The sequence below is a fragment of the Dipodomys spectabilis genome, unplaced genomic scaffold, assembly GCF_019054845.1.
Source record: "Dipodomys spectabilis isolate Male_0828 unplaced genomic scaffold, ASM1905484v1 ptg000030l, whole genome shotgun sequence".
Taxonomy (NCBI): domain Eukaryota; kingdom Metazoa; phylum Chordata; class Mammalia; order Rodentia; family Heteromyidae; genus Dipodomys; species Dipodomys spectabilis.
The window spans coordinates 8532305-8550685 of NW_024870707.1; the positions used below are offsets into that span (position 1 = coordinate 8532305).

Sequence of the window (18381 nt, forward strand, 5' to 3'; positions counted from 1 at the left end):
AGTCATGTCAGGATTCAAGTTTCTTTCCAAAGCCAGGATGGAGGAAAGAGCTGGGCCTGGTCCATACCTGTGGTGATACCAGAGAGACGCCAAATACCTCCCCCCTGCAGTCCATGTCACCCTCCTGGCTCTTCAGCAAGGGACCATGCCTCTTTCAGAGGCTAGGAGATGGGCCTAAGGTTGCTGGGTGTGGGATAGGGTGGGCACCTCGTTATGAGAAGTCCTCAGGACAAGTGTGAGCTGCTAGCCCCTTTCCTGATGCCAGTACCAGCTTGGATCCCTCCACTACTAGTCTTCAGGAGAGATCAAGCCAGTAGATGCTCTAGCTTCCATTCTCCCGATGCTGCTCAGCTCTCTCAGGCTCTCTGCTTCCCAGGACCTCAGTTCTGCTGCCTTTGATGCTGGGCAGAGCATTCATCCCTAAAGGGGGCTCAGGACCATGAAGGCGCAGGAAGAAGGGAGGGGCCCTCTGGAAGTGTTGTGCTGGTGATCTAGGGAGTTGTGCTAGGGGAGGGGGAGGGGACAGGAACAGGGTTTGTCTTTGAGCCACTTCCTGCTGCCTCTGGCTAGTCTCTCCTGTCCACCTCTTCAATTGACTTCCCTTGCCTGTAGTATTGGAAGAATCCTTTGCAAAGGCTTCTGGGAATCTTGACAGCTGTGTGTGGGATGAATCATTGCCACTCTTCCTGAAAGGGTGAAGCCCCACCCAGGATCTCATCCCTCTAAGGTAGGTTTTTCTCAAACTTTATCTGACATTAGAATCACCTGGAGTGTGACTATTAAAAGATAAGGTTGAGGCCAAGTGTGGCAGTTTATCCCTATATTCCCAGCTATTAGTAAGACCTTGTCTCAATCAATAAGCAGGGTAGATTCCTAGCTATGCTGGTGACCATAGATAGGTAGAATCCAACTCTGGGCAAACACACAAGACACAAGCTGGGTGCTGATGGCTCACGCCTGTAATCCTAGCTACTCAGGAGGCTGAAATCTGAGGATCAGGGTTCAAAGCCAGCCCAGGCAGGAAAGTCTGTGAGGAGATTCTTATCTCCAATTAACCACCAAGAAATGGGAGGTGGAGCCTTGGCTTAAGTGGTAGAATGCTAATCTTGAGCACAAACGCTCAGGGACAGTACCCAGGCTCTGAATTGAAGTCCCAGGACTGGCATACAAAAAAAACCCAAAAAACAAACAACAACAAGAACAACAACAACAAAACCCAAAAGGCAAGTCTCTACTTGTAAATTAACTAAAGGGGGCTGGGAAGGTGGCTCAGTGGTAGAGCACTTGCCTTGCATGCATGAGGCCCTGGGTTCGATTCCTCAGCACCACATAAGCAAGAAGAAAAAAGCCGGAAGTGGCGCTGTGGCTCAAGTGGTAGAGTGCTAGCCTTGAGCTGAAGAGCTGAGGGACAGTGCCCAGGCCCAGAGTTCAGGCCCCACGACCGGACCCCCCTCCCCCCCCCAAAAAAAAAGAAAATTAAATAAAGGGCTGACAATGTGGCTTTGTGGTAGAGTGTTTGCCCAGCATACACGAAGCCCCGGGTTCCATTCCTCATTACCACATAAACAGAAAAAGTCACAAGTGTTGCTGTGGCTCAAGTGGTAGAGGGCCAGCCTTGAGCAAAAGAAGCTCAGGGACAATGTCTAGGCTCTGAGTTCAAGCTCCAGGACTGCAAAAAAAAAAAAAAAAAAAAAGCAAAAAGGGCTTGGGGGTGTGGCTCTAGTGGTAGAGCACCTACCTGCTTGATGATCACGTGGATTTGCATCTAAAACCAACAACAACAAAAGACAAAAATAAAAATGGATGACTAGTTTCCATATTAGTCAATCTGATTAGCTTTCAGGTGACAGCAGTCCTGCTGATCTGGCCCACTGTTCACTCAGCAGGTCTGAGTTGTTCAAGCCCTGAATATTTCAAAGAAGAGTTGGGCCTTATCTGGCCAGCAGACTGATAATGCCAGGATCGCCAGCCTGGAAAGACGGCCTTCGCTTACTGTGCATCCTGGAGCACATCCAGGTCATCTATGCTAAAAAATGTGATTCCTAGGGGAAGGCTGGGGTTGTACTATGTTCCTTTAAGCTTTGGAGGTTGCTGGAGACCAGAGGTAATCTGGAAAATCTCTAGTATTCTTTTTTTGGTCAGTCATGGGCTTGAACTCTAGGTCTGGGTGCTGTCCCTCAGCTCTTCATCTCAAGGCTTGAGCCAGAGCATCACTTCCAGTTTTCTGAGTGGTTTACTGGAGATAAGAGTCTCCTGGCCTTTCCTGCCCAGACTGGTTTTGAACCACCATCCTCAGATCTCAACCTCTTGGGTAGCTAGGATTACAGCTGTGAGCCACCACACCTGGCTTTCCTCTACTGTTCTTAACCTTGGGCACAGAGGCTGGGTGAGCTTTCCTGGCTGCCGGCACATCCTGTGTTTATCACATCCTGTGTTTATCACACCTCATTGCCGGGAGAAGGGAGCCCTGCCTAAGTGCTCCACCTGGACAGGGCAGCGGCAGCTTCCCCTTGCTCTCTCCTGGACTCTGCCCTGTGCGCTTTTCTCCCGTTGCTCTTTTGCTTTGAGTTCCTTCACTCTAATCAACTGTAACTGTAACTTTTTGCTGAGTTCTGTGTTTTCCTTTAGCAGCTTAAGGGTAATCTTGGGGATACCCTCCCCACCCCCCATCCATTGACTTACTACTTTAACAAGCCCCTGCTCTAGGCTGTGTGATTAACTTCTCTAGATTCCTTTATATCAGGCCTTGGGGGCCTCTCACCAATGAAGCTCCTGTAACCTGACCCAAGAGGACCCACTGAGGGAGCACTTTGGTCTAGGGTACCCCAGGCCTGTTGTCTTCATAGACTAGGGGTCAGGAAGCTGTGAACTGGCTGGAAGCCCGAGGTGTTGTTTGGTGGGGTTAGGTCTGAACAATTCTTCTTGGTCTGTGGGCCTCACTTTCCTCATCTTCTTCCCTTCCTAGCCCCTCCCCTTACCCCACTGCTGGGTCTGGGGCTTGAACTCAGAAACTTGCTACCTTGCATGGTTTTTTCACTCAAGGCTGATGCCCTACCACCTGAACCACAGCTCTACTTCCGGCTCTTTGCTGGTTAACTGGAGATAAGAGCATCAGCTGACTTTTCTGCCCAGGTTGGCCCCGAACCACAATCCTCAGATCTCAGTCTCTTGAGTAAGTAGGGTTATAGGCGTGCACTACGAGCACCCAGCTGTTTCCTCATATGACAAGGCCCCAGAGAACCACTTCTGGCAGCACCATCAGAGACTATGCAGGGACCTGAGCCTGAGCAGTTCATTTCACCTGGCTGCCCGCTTTCCAGAGGCCAGGTGTCCCTGGTGCAGCCTCCTCACCTGAGCCAGGGACCCTAGGATTCTGGATAGCACAGGTTTTGGTAATCTTAGCCGTTCCGTGTTCCCTCTCTAGGAACCACCTCAGGGCAGCAGCCCACATTCCACAATACGTGGGCCCTCCCTGCCGGATCCTGTCCTGGCCTTGAAGTCAAGGCCTTGAGCCAACACAGGGAGGAAGGTTGCTTAGTGCCTGCTGGTTATGTGGTTTATTCACAGACTCAGCACACGCTGAGGATGGAAGGAAAGAACATTTGGGGCGAGGCTGGGCCTGGAGTGCAGGGTGGCTAGGAGGCCATGCAGAGGATGGACGAGGGGGAGCTCACAGGAGGAGAAGCTGCTGGCTGGGCCAGGCCTGTGTGGGGGCAGGGCTGGAGGCAGGCAGCATGCAGGAGGCCCTGACTAGATCTGCACAGAGCAGATCCATCCAGGTGAGGGCTGTGAGCCAGGAGGGAGGGCTGAGGTTATTCTGGAGGAGAGGGAGCAGGGTGGATGGGTGTGGAACTAGATAGCAGGCACCCCTTTCTCTCCCCCCTCCCCCCAGGGAAATGACAGTTAGGACACCTGGTGTCTGGTCCTGCTGCTGCCTTGCTTTGGGACTTGATGTGCAACCAGCTAAGTTGACCGGGTTTGGTACCTTTCTCTGGTTGATGTACAGTCAATTGCTTTGGAAGTGTTCTGGGGGACATTTGTAAGGGGGGAGCTGGACACTTCTGGAGCAGGTGTCTAGGTCCTCGCTAGACATGTAGAGCCTTTGCGGGGGGCGGGGGGGAGTCTCCAGCGAGGGATCCCCCTAGCTCTTTGCTTTCTTGGTGATGGGTGTCAGTACCCTACTGGAGCCCTCGATGAGGGGACAGCCTCTCTCCTTGCACTCCGGGCTCCCTGCTGGGCCAAGGAAGATTGTGGCTTTAAACTCCTGGCCCGTCTTGCTGGCTCCTGACTTCCTGCCTAAACTCAAACAGCAAACAAGGAGTGCAAAGCCCGGATCCTCCTCCCAGGCCTTCTTCCTGGTGAAGAGTCTATTCCCACACCACAGGGAACAGGAAAAAAAGCCAGTTCCCCGGGTCACACTCCCTGCCTGGGAATAGAGCAAAGTTCTGACAAGTTGGCAGGTCTGTCCCAGGAAGGTGCCCCAGGGGAAGCAAGGGAGCTGGGTGGGACCTGAGCAGGGGCCCTGGGTCTGAGGACACCGCCACCTGCCCACTTGCCACTGGCCTCTCCCTGGGGCTGGGGTGGAAGGATGCCAGGAGAGTGGTGGTGGGTGGATCTCCCTCTCTCCCCGCTCCCCATCAGCATTGGCGGGAGGGGGTGCGGTGCACAGAGCCGGGGCGTTTGGGGATCTTGCGCCAGCGTCGCTTGTCCCAGCGGCAGAGCAGCAGCAGGCGGAAGGTGTCCCGGAAGGCTTTGTTACAGAGTGCGTAGCACATGGGGTTGATGGTGCTGTTGACGTAGCACAGCCAGTAGCCCAGCTCCCACAGGGTCTCAGGGACGCAGTCCTTGCAGAACGTGGACACCAGCACCATGATGTTGTAGGGTGTCCAGGTGAGGATGAAGGCCAGCAGGATGGCACTCAGGGTCCGAGCCGCCTTCTTCTCCTTGACCAGGGAGAAAGTCTTCCGCTTGCTCAGCTGCTCCTTCCCACGGGGCTTCTGGCTTTTGCTGGATCGATCCCTCCCTTTCCGGGTGGGCCTCTTGACTGTATTCGGGGAGGTCTTGGGGAGCTGTTTGGTGGGAGCCTGGGCTTCGGGGTCCACCATGGGCATCTTGATCACTACTTCAGAGCCAGGCTCCTCTCCCTCGGAGGAGGTGAGGGACTCCATGGAGCCTTCGTCCTCTTCCTCTTCCTCTTTCCAGCTGTAGGCCTGCAGCAGCCTGGGGGTCCGGCAGCATGGACAGCAGCGGCCCGGAGGGGTGTCTGGGGAGCCCTCAGCCCCTGGCTGAGATCTCTCGGAGCTGCTGCTGCTGCCACCCCCTTTGCCTGGGGTCTCAGAGCCCTGCAGGGCCGCCAGCTCCCGGGCCCGGTTCTCCGTCTCCCGGTAAATGCGCCAGTAGAGCGTGCACATGACTGTGACGGGGAGGTAGAAGGCGGCCATGGCTGTGCCGAAGGTGATGATGGGTTGGGAGAGAAACTGGATGTAGCACTCCCCGGCCAGTACTGTCCGCTTCCCTACCAGGTACTGCCAGAAGAGGATAGCCGGGGCCCAGAGGACAAAGGAAACCAGCCAGGCCAGGCTGATCATCAGAGCTGCCCGGCGAGGGGTGCGCTTGGCACGGTAGCTCAAAGGCCGGGTCACGGAGAAATAGCGATCAAAGCTGATGAGCAGCAGATTCATGACGGAGGCATTGCTGGCCACATAGTCCAAGGCCAGCCAGAGGTCACAGGCCAGTGTGCCCAGGGCCCAGTGGCCCATGAGCAGGTATGTGGTGTAGAGGTTCATGGAGAAGGTGCCAATGATGAGGTCTGCGCAGGCCAGGCTGAGCAGGAAGTAATTATTGACCGTCTTGAGCTCGGTGTTGACCTTGAAGGAGATGAGAACCAGCAGGTTGCCTGTCACTGTGGCCAAAGACAGGAGGCCCGTGGTGATCCCAATAAAGGCTACTTGCCAGGGACCTTTTCCTGGTGCCAGGACGGTGATGTTGGGGCTGACGGCAGGGGGCGCTGAGGTGTTCATGATGGCTGGGTGGGATGAGAGCCAGAGCCCCTTCCTCCAGTCACAGTGAGCGTTTCCTCAGAGAAGGGGCTTCACCTGCAGACAGAGAACATGAACTTCCATTGAGCCACTGGGCACCTCTGGTAGACCCGAGTGGAAGTACAGCCCTTCAGCCCTGTCAGAGCCCCAGGGCAGACACCATCGCCCTCCCTTATCTCTGGTGCCGACACACAGGTCATTTCCAGTGCACTTTGCCAGCCAGCCATGCTTTGCTAGCAGCATGGAATAGGTTGGAGATCCTTCTATCTGAGTCCTCATTCCAGCATCACCATTCATACGCTCTGCCTCACTTTTCTCCTAGGTCCCGTCTTGCTTAATTCATCTGGGCAGGAAGTGGGAGACTCAATTTTATTTTTGTGCCAGTCCTGGGGCTTGAACTCAGGGCCCGAGTGCTGACCTTGAGCTTCTTTTTGCTCCAGGCTACTACTCTACCACTTGAGCCACAGCTCCACTTCCAGTTAGAGACTCACTGTATTTACACAGTCCTGCCAAATTGCCAAAGAATTTAACTTAACCTTATTAAAACCTTTGCTGACTGAGTAGATGCTACATGCCAGACACACTGCTAAAGCACCTAATTGAATCACCTAATTTAATGGGGGTGCATTACTGGGAGGAGGGTCTTTCTTATGTTCATTTCATGGGAGGAGGTAGTAGCTCTAAGCCTTGGATACCATGACAAGGTGGTGAATAGGATCAGAACTTAGTTTTTGCTTATACTGTGCTTGGAAAGCTCTGAGAGAGAGAGAGAGAGAAGCTCAGGGACAGTCCAAGGCCCTGAGTTCTGAGTTCAATCCAGTGAGATTCTTCCATCAAATATAGAGAGATGGGCTGGGGATGTGGCTTCGTGGTAGAGTGCTTGCCTAGCATGCATGAAGCCCTGGGATCCATTCCTCAGTACCACATACACAGAAAAAGCCAGAAGTGGCACCGTGGGGTCAAATGGTAGAGTGCTAGCCTTGAGTAAAAAGAAGCTCAGGAACTGTGTCCAGGCCCTGAGTTCAAGCCTCAGGACTGTGGCTTAGTGGTAGTGCTTACCTAACATACATGAAACCCTGGGTTTGATTCCTCTAGTACCCATAAACAGAGAAAGCCAGAAGTGGTGCTGTGGTTCAAGTGGTAGAGCACTAGCCTTGAGGTCAGAAAGGCTCAGGGACAGTGCCCAGGCCCTGAGTTCAAGCCCCATTACCAGCAAAAAATAAAATAAAATAAAAAACATAGAGAGCTGGGAGGAAAAGCCAGAACTGCAGAGTAAGGGGAAGAGAAGGAAGAGGGGAACGAATGTGTGTATATTTACACCTGCACCTTCTTTCTGTGTGTGTCTACAGGAACTTTTCTCTGGCAGCAGGGGGCAGGGAGGGAGGGAGTTGGGGGGGAGGAGGGGGGAGGTCTGCTGAGCCCTCATCCGTTTGGCGGTGCAAGCTGAAGGAGAAGCAGGCAACAGGGATGAAGGCCTCAGCTCCTAAGCTAAGTGTGTGGGAGGGGTTGGCCCCAGATGGGACGTGGGTGGCCCTCTTTCTCTCTCCCAGCTTTGTCCCAGCTGAGGAGGGGGTAGAAGGGGAACGGGAAGGTCCCCCAGACTTTTGTGGGATCTGGCATCTGGCCCAGAAACTAAGGCTGCAGGAAAGGAACAACTAGGGCAGCAATCTCCTGAGCGGGCGGAGGGTCCCATGGCCAGGCCAAGGCAGAGCCATAGTGAAGAGTGACGTTCCATCCGAGCCATGGCCTGGCTGCTTTGTGATCTAGGGGGTTGCTTCCTTTTCTGGGCTTCAGATACCCATCCACTGTAGAGGTTGGGGTCCTCCTAACCCACACGTATGGCCTTCAGGGTTTTCTTTTTCTTTTCTTTTTTGCCAGTCCTGGGGCTTGAACTCAGGGCCTGGGCACTGTCCCCAAGCTTCTTTGGCTCAAGGCTAGTACTCTATCACTTGAGGCATGGCACCACTTCTAGCTTTTTCTATTTATATGATACTGAGGAATCGAACCCAGGGCTTCATGTACGCTAGACAAGCACTCTACCATGAAGCTACATCTCCAGCTCCTCAAGGCTGATTTTTGTTTTGTTTTGAACTTGGAGCCCAGGAGCTGTCTCTGAGTCCCCTCCCCCTCCCCAACGCTAGTGCGCTTACCATCTGAGCCACAGCTCCACTTCCAGCTTTTTGGTGTTTAATTAGAGATAAGAGTCTCATGGACTTTCATGCCCAGGTTGGCTTTGAACCATGATCCTCAGGTTGAGCTCTAGCCTTGAGCTGAAGAGCTGAGGGACAGTACCCAGGCCGAGTTCAGGGCCCATGACTGACCAAAAATAAATAAAAAATAAATAAACATGATCCTCAGATCTCAGCCTCCTAAGTAGCTAGGGTGATGGGTGTGAGCCACCTGTACCTGGCAGGGTTGTATTTTTAGAATAATTTCAAGGAAGAGATTTTGAGTAAGGGCCTACCAAGTCCTGGTGTTCCTTGAGGAACGGGACCATCTAGTGGTCCCGGTCACAGAGGGTGTGGGTGGTGTGTGGCTGATGGTGATCTGCAGTGTGGTGAGCTGTCAGCAGTTCACCAAGAGAGATGAGCTCTCAGTGGAAGGAATAAGCACGTGACAGCATGAGCAAGGACCGTGGTTGTCAGTGTGTGCTGCTATGTCTGGACAGTTTCCTTGGGAGGAGACACGTGTAACATCCCAGTGGAAGGACCCAAGTTGGGGGCCTGGCTCAAGCAGTAGAGCACTTGCCTAGTAAGCCTAAGGGCCTGAGTCTAAACTCCAGTACTGGAAAAAAAAAAAAAAAGTGTTCAGCTTTGGTGGGGAACCAGTGGCTCACACCTAAGGCTGAGACCTGGAGGATTGTGGTTTGAAGCCAGCCAGGGCAGAAAAGTCTGAGAGACCCCACTGCCAATTAACTAGCAAAAAGTTGGCCTAGTGGTATTGCTCCAGGAGTAGAGTACCAGTTGTGAGTAAGCAAACCTAGTGAGTGCAAGACCCCTTGAATTCAAGCCTTGATTCTGTCCAAACCAAACCAACCAAAAACCTCCAACAAAACGAAACATTCCAAACAACTACAACCCCCTGCCCCCGGAAAAAAAAAACAACAACCAAAAAAACAAAAAGGCAACTCAGATTCTGAAGCCAGACTGGATTTGAATTCAGGCTTCACTACTTACTGGATATGTGATTATTGCTAGTGATATAACTTTTTTTTTTTATGCCAGTCCTGGGGCTTGAACTCAGGGCGTAGGCACTGTTCCTGAGCTGCTTTTGCTCAAGGCTAGTATTTTACCACTTGAGCCACTTCCCACTTTTTCTGTGTAGGTGGTACTGGAATCCAACCCAGGGCTTCATGCATGCTAGGCAAGCACTCTACCAGTAAGCCACATTCCCAGCTCCTGATGTAACATCTTTATGTCTCAGTCTTCTTAATTGTAAAGTGATAATGCCCATTAGCTTGTAGCTAATATCTTAAGAAATCGTTGGGAGGATTAAATGAGTGAATAAATGTCAAATACTTATAATAGTCTCTGACGCCCATTAATTCTTAGTACATGTAGGGATAAACAAGGTTCTCTACTGCAATGTTTACTTTTATTAAAAAGAAATCTATGGTTGGTGCTGGTGGCTCATGCCTATAATCTTAGCTACTTAAGAGACTGGACTGTGATCTGAGGATTAAGGCTCAAAGCCAGCCTGGGAAAGAAAGTCCACTTAACCGCCAAAAAGCTGGAAGTAGGGTTGTGGTTCAAGTGGTAGAGAGCCCAGCCTTGAACAAAAAAGTTCAAGGATAGTGCCCAGCTGCTAAATTCAAGCCCCAGGCCCAGCAAAACACATGAGTGCGTGCATGCGGGAGACAGACAGACAGACAGACAGACAGACAGACAGACACACACACACACACACACACACACACACACACACACACACACACACACATTTGTGGCCAGGTGCTGGTGGCTCAGGTCTAAATGTTAGCTACTCAGGAGGCTGATATGGAGGGATCAATGTGTGAAGCCACCATAGGCAGGAAAGTCTGTGAGACTTTTTATCTTCAGTTAACCAGAACAACAGCAACAAAACCCCAGGAAGTGGAGGTATGGCTCAAACGGTAGAGCACCAGCTTCAAAAACAAAAAGCAGAACAAGAGCATGAGGCCTTGAGTTCAAGCCCCAGTACTGGCACAAACCAAAGGAAAGGGCTGTGGCTATGGACACAGCACTTCCCTAGCATCAGACAGTCCTGTGTTTAGTACCTAGAGTGGGGCAGGTTGAGTCTGTGGTAGGGGGCTGTACCTTAACAGTGGAGCACTTTCCTAACATCTGTAAGACACTGGATTTGATCTCTAGCACTCCTTTTCCCAAACCTGAAAGTACAGTAGTAATGACTCTAGCTGACATTTAATGTTAATAGGGACTATGCCCCAGGCTTTACTGTTATCTCTGTTTTATAGACAAGGAAGCAGAGGGTAAGTGAAAGCAAGAGAATGTGCCCAGGATCCAACACGGAAGGGAGGGGCCAGGCTGAGAGCCCAAGTAGCAGTCCCAGTAAAACTTCATTTATAAGAACTGATGAGGGGCTGGGAAGGTGGCTCAGTGGTAAGAGTGCTTGCCTTGCATACATGAGGCCCTGAGTTCGATTCCTTAGCACCACATAAGCAGAAAAAGCCAGGAGTAGCGCTGTGGTTCAAATGGTAGAATGCTAGCCTTGAGCTGAAGAGATGAGGGACAGCGCCCAGGCCCAGAGATTAGACCCCAGGACCGACAACAACAACAACAAAAAACTCCAAGAACTGATGACTGACTGGTGGCCAGGCTGGAGTTTGCCAATTTGCATTTTTTAAAAAAGCCACATTGAATTAAAATGTAATTTATCTTGAAAACTGAATGTTGTTGCATTGTCCCTTAACTAAAAGTCAGACCCTGAGCTAGGGGCTGTGACTAGGCCGACGCTGTCCCCTGGGAGGCTGCTGGGAGAACTCCCCTTGAACATTTGTTCTGCCCACCTGTTGTCCCTTTAATTTTCTGAGCTGAAGGCTGTTTAATACCCATTGTACAAAAGGAGTAACTGAGGCCCAGGGAAAAGGAGGTAAGAAGGTCTCATCTTTTTTTTTTTTTTTCCTTCTCTTTTTTTTTTTGCCAGTCCTGGGGCTTGAACTGAGGGCCTGGGCACACTGTCCCTAAGATTCTTTTGCTCAAGGCTAGCACTCTACCACTTGAGCTACAATGCCACTTCCAGCTTTTTCTGTGTATGTCCTTCTGAGGACTTGAACCGAGGGCTTCATGCATGCGAGGGAAGTACTCTACCACTAAGCCACATTCCCAGCCAGAAGGTCTTATCTAGTCCAAAGTTTCCTGGCTCCTGGACTGCTGACCCCATGTCATACCTCCTTCCCTGGTGCCACGGAGCAGCTGCTCCATGGGCCCTGGGCAAAAGCAAAGCCAGATCAGGGGAGCTCTGTGGATGGAGAGGCTGCATCTCTGAGCTTCAGGGGCCTCTGTCTGCCTGGACACATATAGGCTTCAAAGCTTGGACCCTTCATCCATCCCAGGTTAGGACTTAGGGTGTGGGTGAATCAGTCAGGCATTCATCTTGGGTACAGAATTTCAGGGGTGCCTCACCACTCAATAATCAAGAAACTAACATTAAAAAATAGGAATGAATGCAAAAAATTAATGATTACCAAAATGTCCAAGACAGGACCCGGCACTGTCTCACTTTTTTACCTTTGTACATTTAGTTCTTGTCACCATGGAACTGTATTTATAAAAACAGTCAGCCAGCCTGCGGGTCATAATTTGTTATTTGATGATAAGTATTATTATTATTTTTTCCTTCTTTTTGTGTGTTGGTACATGGGCTTGAACTCAGAGCTTCTGTCTCTCACTTGGCTTTTTCACTCAAGGCTGGTGCTCTACCACTTGAGCCATAGCTCCACTTCTGGCTTTTCCTAGTTAATTGGAGATAAAGAATCTATAATGGGCTGGTTTTGAACCTTGATAATTAGATCTCAGCCTCCCGAGTAGCTAGAACTACAAGCATAGCTACTAGCACCTGGCTTAATAATAAATATTACTACTACTAATAATATTTTTTCTGAGAAAAGGCCTCACTATGTAGCCCAGGCTGGTCTTGAAGTCACCATCTTCCTGCTTTAGCCTCCCAAGTGCTGGGATTGCAGGCATGTGTCACCGTGTAGCTTGTTATTTAATTTAAAAATGATATAATGTTATTTCTTTAGGTAAGTCCTTCCTTCTTTCCTTCTTTCCTTCCTTCCTTCCTTCTTTCTTTCTTTCCTTCCTTCCTCCCTCCGTCCCTTCTTTCTTTCTCTCTCTTTCTTTCTCTCTCTCTCTCTCTTTCTTTCTTTCTGGTGCTGAAGATGAAACCCAGGCCTGGGATTATATTCTACCACTGAGCTACACCTCTAGTCTCTGTGACCCACTCTTACATTTTGCTTCCTGGTATGTATGCCCCTCACTAACTTTCGTAGTATTGGTGCCGAAGCTCAGTGCTGTTCCTTCCTAACCACGTGCTCAGGAGTAATCACCTAACCTTTCATTTCCGGGTTGTGTGCCACTCTGCCCTCCCAATCTGGTCCCAGCTATTGTGCATGAGGTTCTGAAGCAGACATGTGCAGTTAAAGGCCTCTGCTGTTTTTCTGATCCACTTCCCATGGTCCCTCTAGCCTCCAGCCCCAGCCTTAGCCCCTCCCTGGCTCTCCATCTGCTTCTTCATATAATGGAGGAGTTAGAGCTGCTCTAACTCCTCCATTTATATGAAGTCTACACAGGACCACAGTGGCCTCTGCTGACCACAAGCTCTTGTTGGGCATTAGCTATGGCTGTGATGTATTAAACAAATGCTTTCAGGGCAGGAGGGCCTATGAGAAGAAGTAACCAGAGATCCTTAGAAGTGAAGCAGCTGGCCGTCTTTTGCCTTGCTGGCTAGAAAGACCTTCCAACTCTCTTAATTAATATCAGTCTTGGGGTTTAAACTCAGGGCCCTTGTCCTTGCCAGACAGGTGTTCTAATACTTAAGCCGTGCTCTCAGTCCTTTTTGCTTTAGTTATTTTTAACATAAGGTCTTGCTTGCCTGAGCTGTGATTTCCCCCTATTTAAGCTTCCCATGAAGTTGGGACAACAGACATACATCATCTCACCCAGCTTTTATTTCCTTTTTTTCTTTTGCCAGGCGTAGGGCCTGAACTCTGGGCCGGGGCACTGTCCCTCAGCTCTTCAAAGCAAGGCGAGTGATCTACCACTTAATTCACAGCACCACTTCTGGCTTTTTCTGCTTATGTGGTGCTGTGGAATTGAACCCAGGGCCTCATGCATGCAAAGCAAGCGCTCTACCACTGAGCCACCTTCCCAGCCCCCTCAGCTTTTATTTCTTGAGCTGAGGGGTCTTATGAACTTTTTGCCTGGACTGGCCTCAAACTGTAATCTTTCTAAGATCTAGCTTCTGAGTAGCTAGGATTATAGGCATAGCCACCAGCCTTGGGCTAACTTTATTTTTGAATGGGGGTAGTAGAACCTATTGCACAGAGTGCCAGTTTTGAATGAAAAAGCCAAGCAATAGTGCCCTAATACTGAGTTCAAGTCCCAGTACTGGCACACACACACAAGAAAGCCTCAACAAACCCTGCATGGGTGTGAGGGGTACTGGTTCAAGAGGAGCGCAGTGGGTTGGGGGAAGACTCCCCAAAGTACGTATGTATATATGATCTTGTGGGCTGATCTTGGACAAATCACTCTGACCTGGGAACCCCTTGGAATGGATACTGCAGACTCCTAGCACTTAGTGTTTGTATGTGAGGGTGTGTCTGTTGCTGAGCAAGACTAGGGAATGGTGGGGGCGATTCCATGGCTCTGTCAGGAGAGGATGAACCTCAGTTCTTGGAGGATGTCATGTCTGGGGTCACAGGAAGTTGTGAAGGAAGCAGGAAGAAGCTTTTCTGCCCAGGACTGTGGCCTCCTGATGAAGACTACTGGGAGCTTTTTAATAACATTACTAATATTATCATAGCAACTGCTATTTACTGACTGCCTGAATATACCAGACATGGCTCTATGCATTATGTACATGATTTAATTTACCTGTGACATCTCCTTGTGCAATACGTTCTATTACTCCCAATTTGGAAAAGAGGCGACTGAAGCTCTAGACCTTGAGACCTTATAGTACAGCAGCAATGACAGCAGGATTTGGACCTCATCGGTCTGTGCCTGAGACCCTTCCCTGCTAAAGCTGTTCGTGAGAGCATAGAGGAAGGGCTCTTTATCTATCTTGATGACTTGGTTAAATCTTAGTTTGAATCAGTCAACAATGAGGAATGAGTCTTCCCTTTAGAATCAGGCCTATGTGTATAGTGTGTGTGTGTGTGTGTGTGTGTGTGTGTGTGTGTGTGTATGTGTGTGATCTATCCCTGTGATGTAAGATGACAGCACTGGGCATGGGGGAGGACTAGCCATAGCTCTGAGAGAGAGAGAGAGAGAGAGAGAGAGAGACAGACAGACAGACAGACAGACAGAAACAGAGAGACAGAGAGAGGCAGGGTAGGGGCTCGGTTTGCCTCATTTGCTCCTTTCTTGCAGGGCTCAGATAATAGATGCTCAATAAGTATTTGTGGACTAACTATATAAATGTGTACATGGAATCTTCCTTATTGACTTCAGGCTCCAGAGCATGACAATGAGCCTGTGGGGTGTCAGGATCAGCTCCATAGCAGGGTCTAGGGGCTCCCCCTAGGTTCCGACAGTCCCTCATCTGCCATGGCTCTATGTTTTCTCTGTGCATTGATGAGACCAGGCTGGGCCTCATCACAGGAGAAAAACAACCAAGGGAATCCTTATCTGTAAAAATGGACCAAGGAAACTTTGTCTTACCTGACATGCAGGGGAGCCAGGAGAGGTCTAGGATGTGTATGGATGTAGGATGGAGCCTGTCCTGTCGTGTGTGTGTGTGTGTGTGTGTGTGTGTGTGTGTGTGTGTGTGTGTGTGTGCTTGGGCTCAAAGAGTTAAGGGATGAAGTCAGAGTCCATACCACCAGGCTGTTGACCACAGCGCCCTGGACCAGTCCCTCGGGGCCGGGATCTGGCTGGTGAGAGGAAGGGGGAGGGAAGAGGAGGACTAGGGGAGGCAGGAGAGATCCGCCTTCCTGTGCCTTAGTACTGGTGGAGGAGTAGAGAGGGCAGATCGGGAGGATGGCGGTATGCTAGGGAAGAGATTGAGGAGAGCGGCATGGAGCCATCTTGTCACTCTAAGCCTGGGTGCTGGCAGAAAACCCTGACTGGGGCACAGGGACGGTATTGGGAGGGCACTCCTGGCCACACCTCACTGGTCCTTTTGTTTTTGTTGTTGTTGTTTTGGTACCATTACTGGAGCTTGAACTCAGGGCCCAGATGAGCTTTTTCTTTTCTTTTCTTTTTTTTCTCAAGGCTTGCCTTCTGTCACTTGAACCACAGTTCCACTTCTGGCTTTTTGGTGGTCAGTTGGTCATATGAGTCTCATGAACTTCCCTGCCTGGGTTGGCTTCAAACCTGAATTCTCAGAGCTCAGTCTCCTGAGTAGCTAGAAACAAAGCTTCTCACTGGGCTTTGTTGCTGGTGCCTTAGCCCAGAAACCAGCTTCCCTCTCTCCCTCCCTGGGTTAAGTTTTCTCTGATCCATGAAAGGTGCACACAACTTCTAGCCCTGATATCTGGCTTTGGGAAGGAAGGAAGAGACAAATAGAATGAATCCTGTTTTGAGGGCCAACTCACCAGTAGGGGTGCCAGGCTGCCCTGTGGTGGGCAGCAGGTGTCATCTGTTAAATGCTTCGGAAATACACTGCTGGACTAGAAGAGGTTCTTTGTCCTAGAACCATTGCCAAATCTTTTGCACCCAGGATGGACCTTCACCAATGGGCTATCTTTAGCCAGACCATGGCGAAGCCTGGTCCTGGGCAGGCTGGATCCTGGATTTCTCTAGGCCTGTGTGACACCCTCATCCTCTTCTCTATGTACCCCAGATCCTCACTCCTTGTTCTCCCCTCCCTTTTCCCTTTCTTCTCTCTCCCTCCTCCCCCATTCTCCTAGGCATCACCATGGCATCACAGCAGAAACCCAGGGAGATTCACCCACCTCTTTCCCACCCGCCCGCCCGCCCGCCCGCCCGCCTGCCTGCCTGCCTGCCTGCCTGCCTGGAGCCCAGGCTTCTGCCTCGCAAAGCTTGCTGCACCCCCTTCTCCACCATTCCATCATCTTGCTCATGGAGGTGGTAGCGCAGTGTTGTGCTGAGAATGAAGAGAATAGAGACCAAGCCCCAGGTGGATCCCTAGGTCTCCTGTCCGTGACCGTGAACATGTCTGTTCCCCTTCTCAGCCTCACTTTCTTCACCCACGCAATGGGCAGGCTCTACCTAGCCCCCTTCCTTGACCCTGAATGTCTCATTGCATCCAGGATCCAGTTCTCAGATTTCCAGCCACCACCCAGCCCAGTGAGGGAGCCAAGAATCACACCTGCTCTTACCCCCATTGTACCATCTCCTCCCCTTTCCTAACTCAGCTCTGATCATTCTTTGCCTAAGTCGCTGAGGTCAAGAGGCAGAGCACTCTCATCCGAGAGACGGTCTCACTGCCAGAGACTCCCAACTCCCTCCAGCCAGTGGAGGAGGGGGCTCCGGGTCCGTCTGGGGAGGGTTGCAGGTGTGTTTTGTGGGAAGTGAAGCACCCTTAGATTTAGTGGGTGCTGACAGCCCCCTCCCACCTGGGCAGCTATCTGCTCAGGAGCTGGCAATAGAATCAGAGCGCCCGGCCCCCCCACATCCCCACATAGTAGCGTCCATCTATTGCCTGGTCCTGGGCCCTGTGTGTCTGTGACATACTAAAATCATAGGGAGGGGCCTCTGCGCCAGGCACATGTCAGGGCCACACACATTCCCTGGCTGGCATGGCTGTCCATGTGCTTATTGTCCCCAAGGAGCCTAGGGGCTCTCTGCCTGGTCTCTTCCTGGCTTCTGGCCCAACACCCACCTTGGCATCCAGCTCATCCATCTGGTCAGCAGCTTGCTTCAGTCCATCCTGGGGGGGGCTGAAGGTGGATTGGGGTGGTGGGATTTGGAGCACCCTGTGGAGAGAAGGAGGTACTGGGACTGGTCCCCCCCCCCCCCCCCGCTCATAAAAGGGGGGAGGTCAACCTTCCACAGGATGCTAGAGCTGAGGGCTGCCTCCTGCCTTTTCCACTCTGCTCTTGGGGTACTGGGTGCTCTGTGCCCACTCCATCGTAACCTAATCCCCTCTGGGCTCCAGGTCCAGTTTCCTAACGGGAGGGGGGGTGCTCTCCTCTGCCAGCTGAAGCCCAGAAAAACATCAGATGCATCCACTCAAAACCAAGAGATGGAGGGTTTGGAATGGCAAATGTCCAGTCCTACCGAGCCCTCATGGCCTCCAGACTTCGCCCACTGCATCCTTTCTCCAGGGTGCACCCCACTTCTATCTTAACCTGGTCTCTGCTCTTGGGGACCCTGCTTCTCCTGCACCCCCCCACCCCATTCCCTCCGGGCTCAGCAAAGCCCCTCCCAAGCCCTGGAAAATGTACTCACCATGGGGTTGGAGAAGGGTCTGTAGGGTCTTCAGCTCATCTGCGTCTCGGGGGCCGGTGGTGTCTTCTGGGACCCAAACACCTGGCTCCCCGGGGGGAGCTGCGCCCTGTGCTGGCAGCGGGAGAGGCACAGCCAGTGATTGGCATGTCCCACCCCCTGGCACGCCAGCCTTGAGGGGGGGGAGGAGGAAGGGAAAGAGAGGGAGGGAGGGAGGAAAAGAGAGGAAAGGAAGGGAGGGGGAGCTGTAGGGAAGCCTCAGGCAGCATCTGGGGTTGGAATAGGTCCTGGAGTGTGTCCCTCTCATCCGCCAGGGCACCCACTTTGAACCCCGTGAGGGAGGAGGCAAGACATGAGGAGAGGTGAGCCCGGAAGGCTAAAAGTCCAGGATGGGAGAGAAGGCGTATACAGGGAGACAAACACCCACACCCACTGCGCGCGCGCGCGCGCGCACACACACACACACACACACACACACACACACACACACACACCCAGCACAAAGGCACACTCTGTTTCTCTGGGCTCTTTCCCCTACTCAACCTTAGAGCCCCTCCCTTCCTCCTCTCCCCCCCAACCGTGTGCACCAGGTCCCAACACCCATGCCCTGGTATTCACATGCCGGCTTCATTCGCCCGCACACATGCTTTCTCCACGCGCCCACGCACCCACCCACCCACCCAGCCACACACCCTGCTCTTCCTCCCCGCTGCAAGGAAGCTAGATTCCTTCTGTTTGGAAATGACACATTGGGTCTCACGTGAGAG

General features: G+C 51.7%; 1 protein-coding gene across 1 annotated transcript; it reads right to left on the reverse strand.

Moving 5' to 3' along the window:
- Window positions 1-4634: 4634 nt before the first annotated feature.
- On the reverse strand, window positions 4635-18078 carry Chrm1 (cholinergic receptor muscarinic 1). Its single transcript, XM_042676371.1, has 2 exons — window positions 17618-18078; window positions 4635-6095 (listed from the first exon to the last, which is right to left on the reverse strand). Exon 2 carries the CDS (start codon window positions 6018-6020, stop codon window positions 4638-4640), a length of 1383 nt encoding a protein of 460 aa, XP_042532305.1. The 5' UTR covers window positions 6021-6095; window positions 17618-18078; the 3' UTR covers window positions 4635-4637.
- Window positions 18079-18381: the final 303 nt, after the last annotated feature.

Coding starts and splice junctions, on each gene's coding strand:
- Chrm1 (XM_042676371.1), bottom strand. CDS start 6,020: ATGAACACCTCAGCGCCCCCTGCCGTCAGCCCCAACATCACCGTCCTG.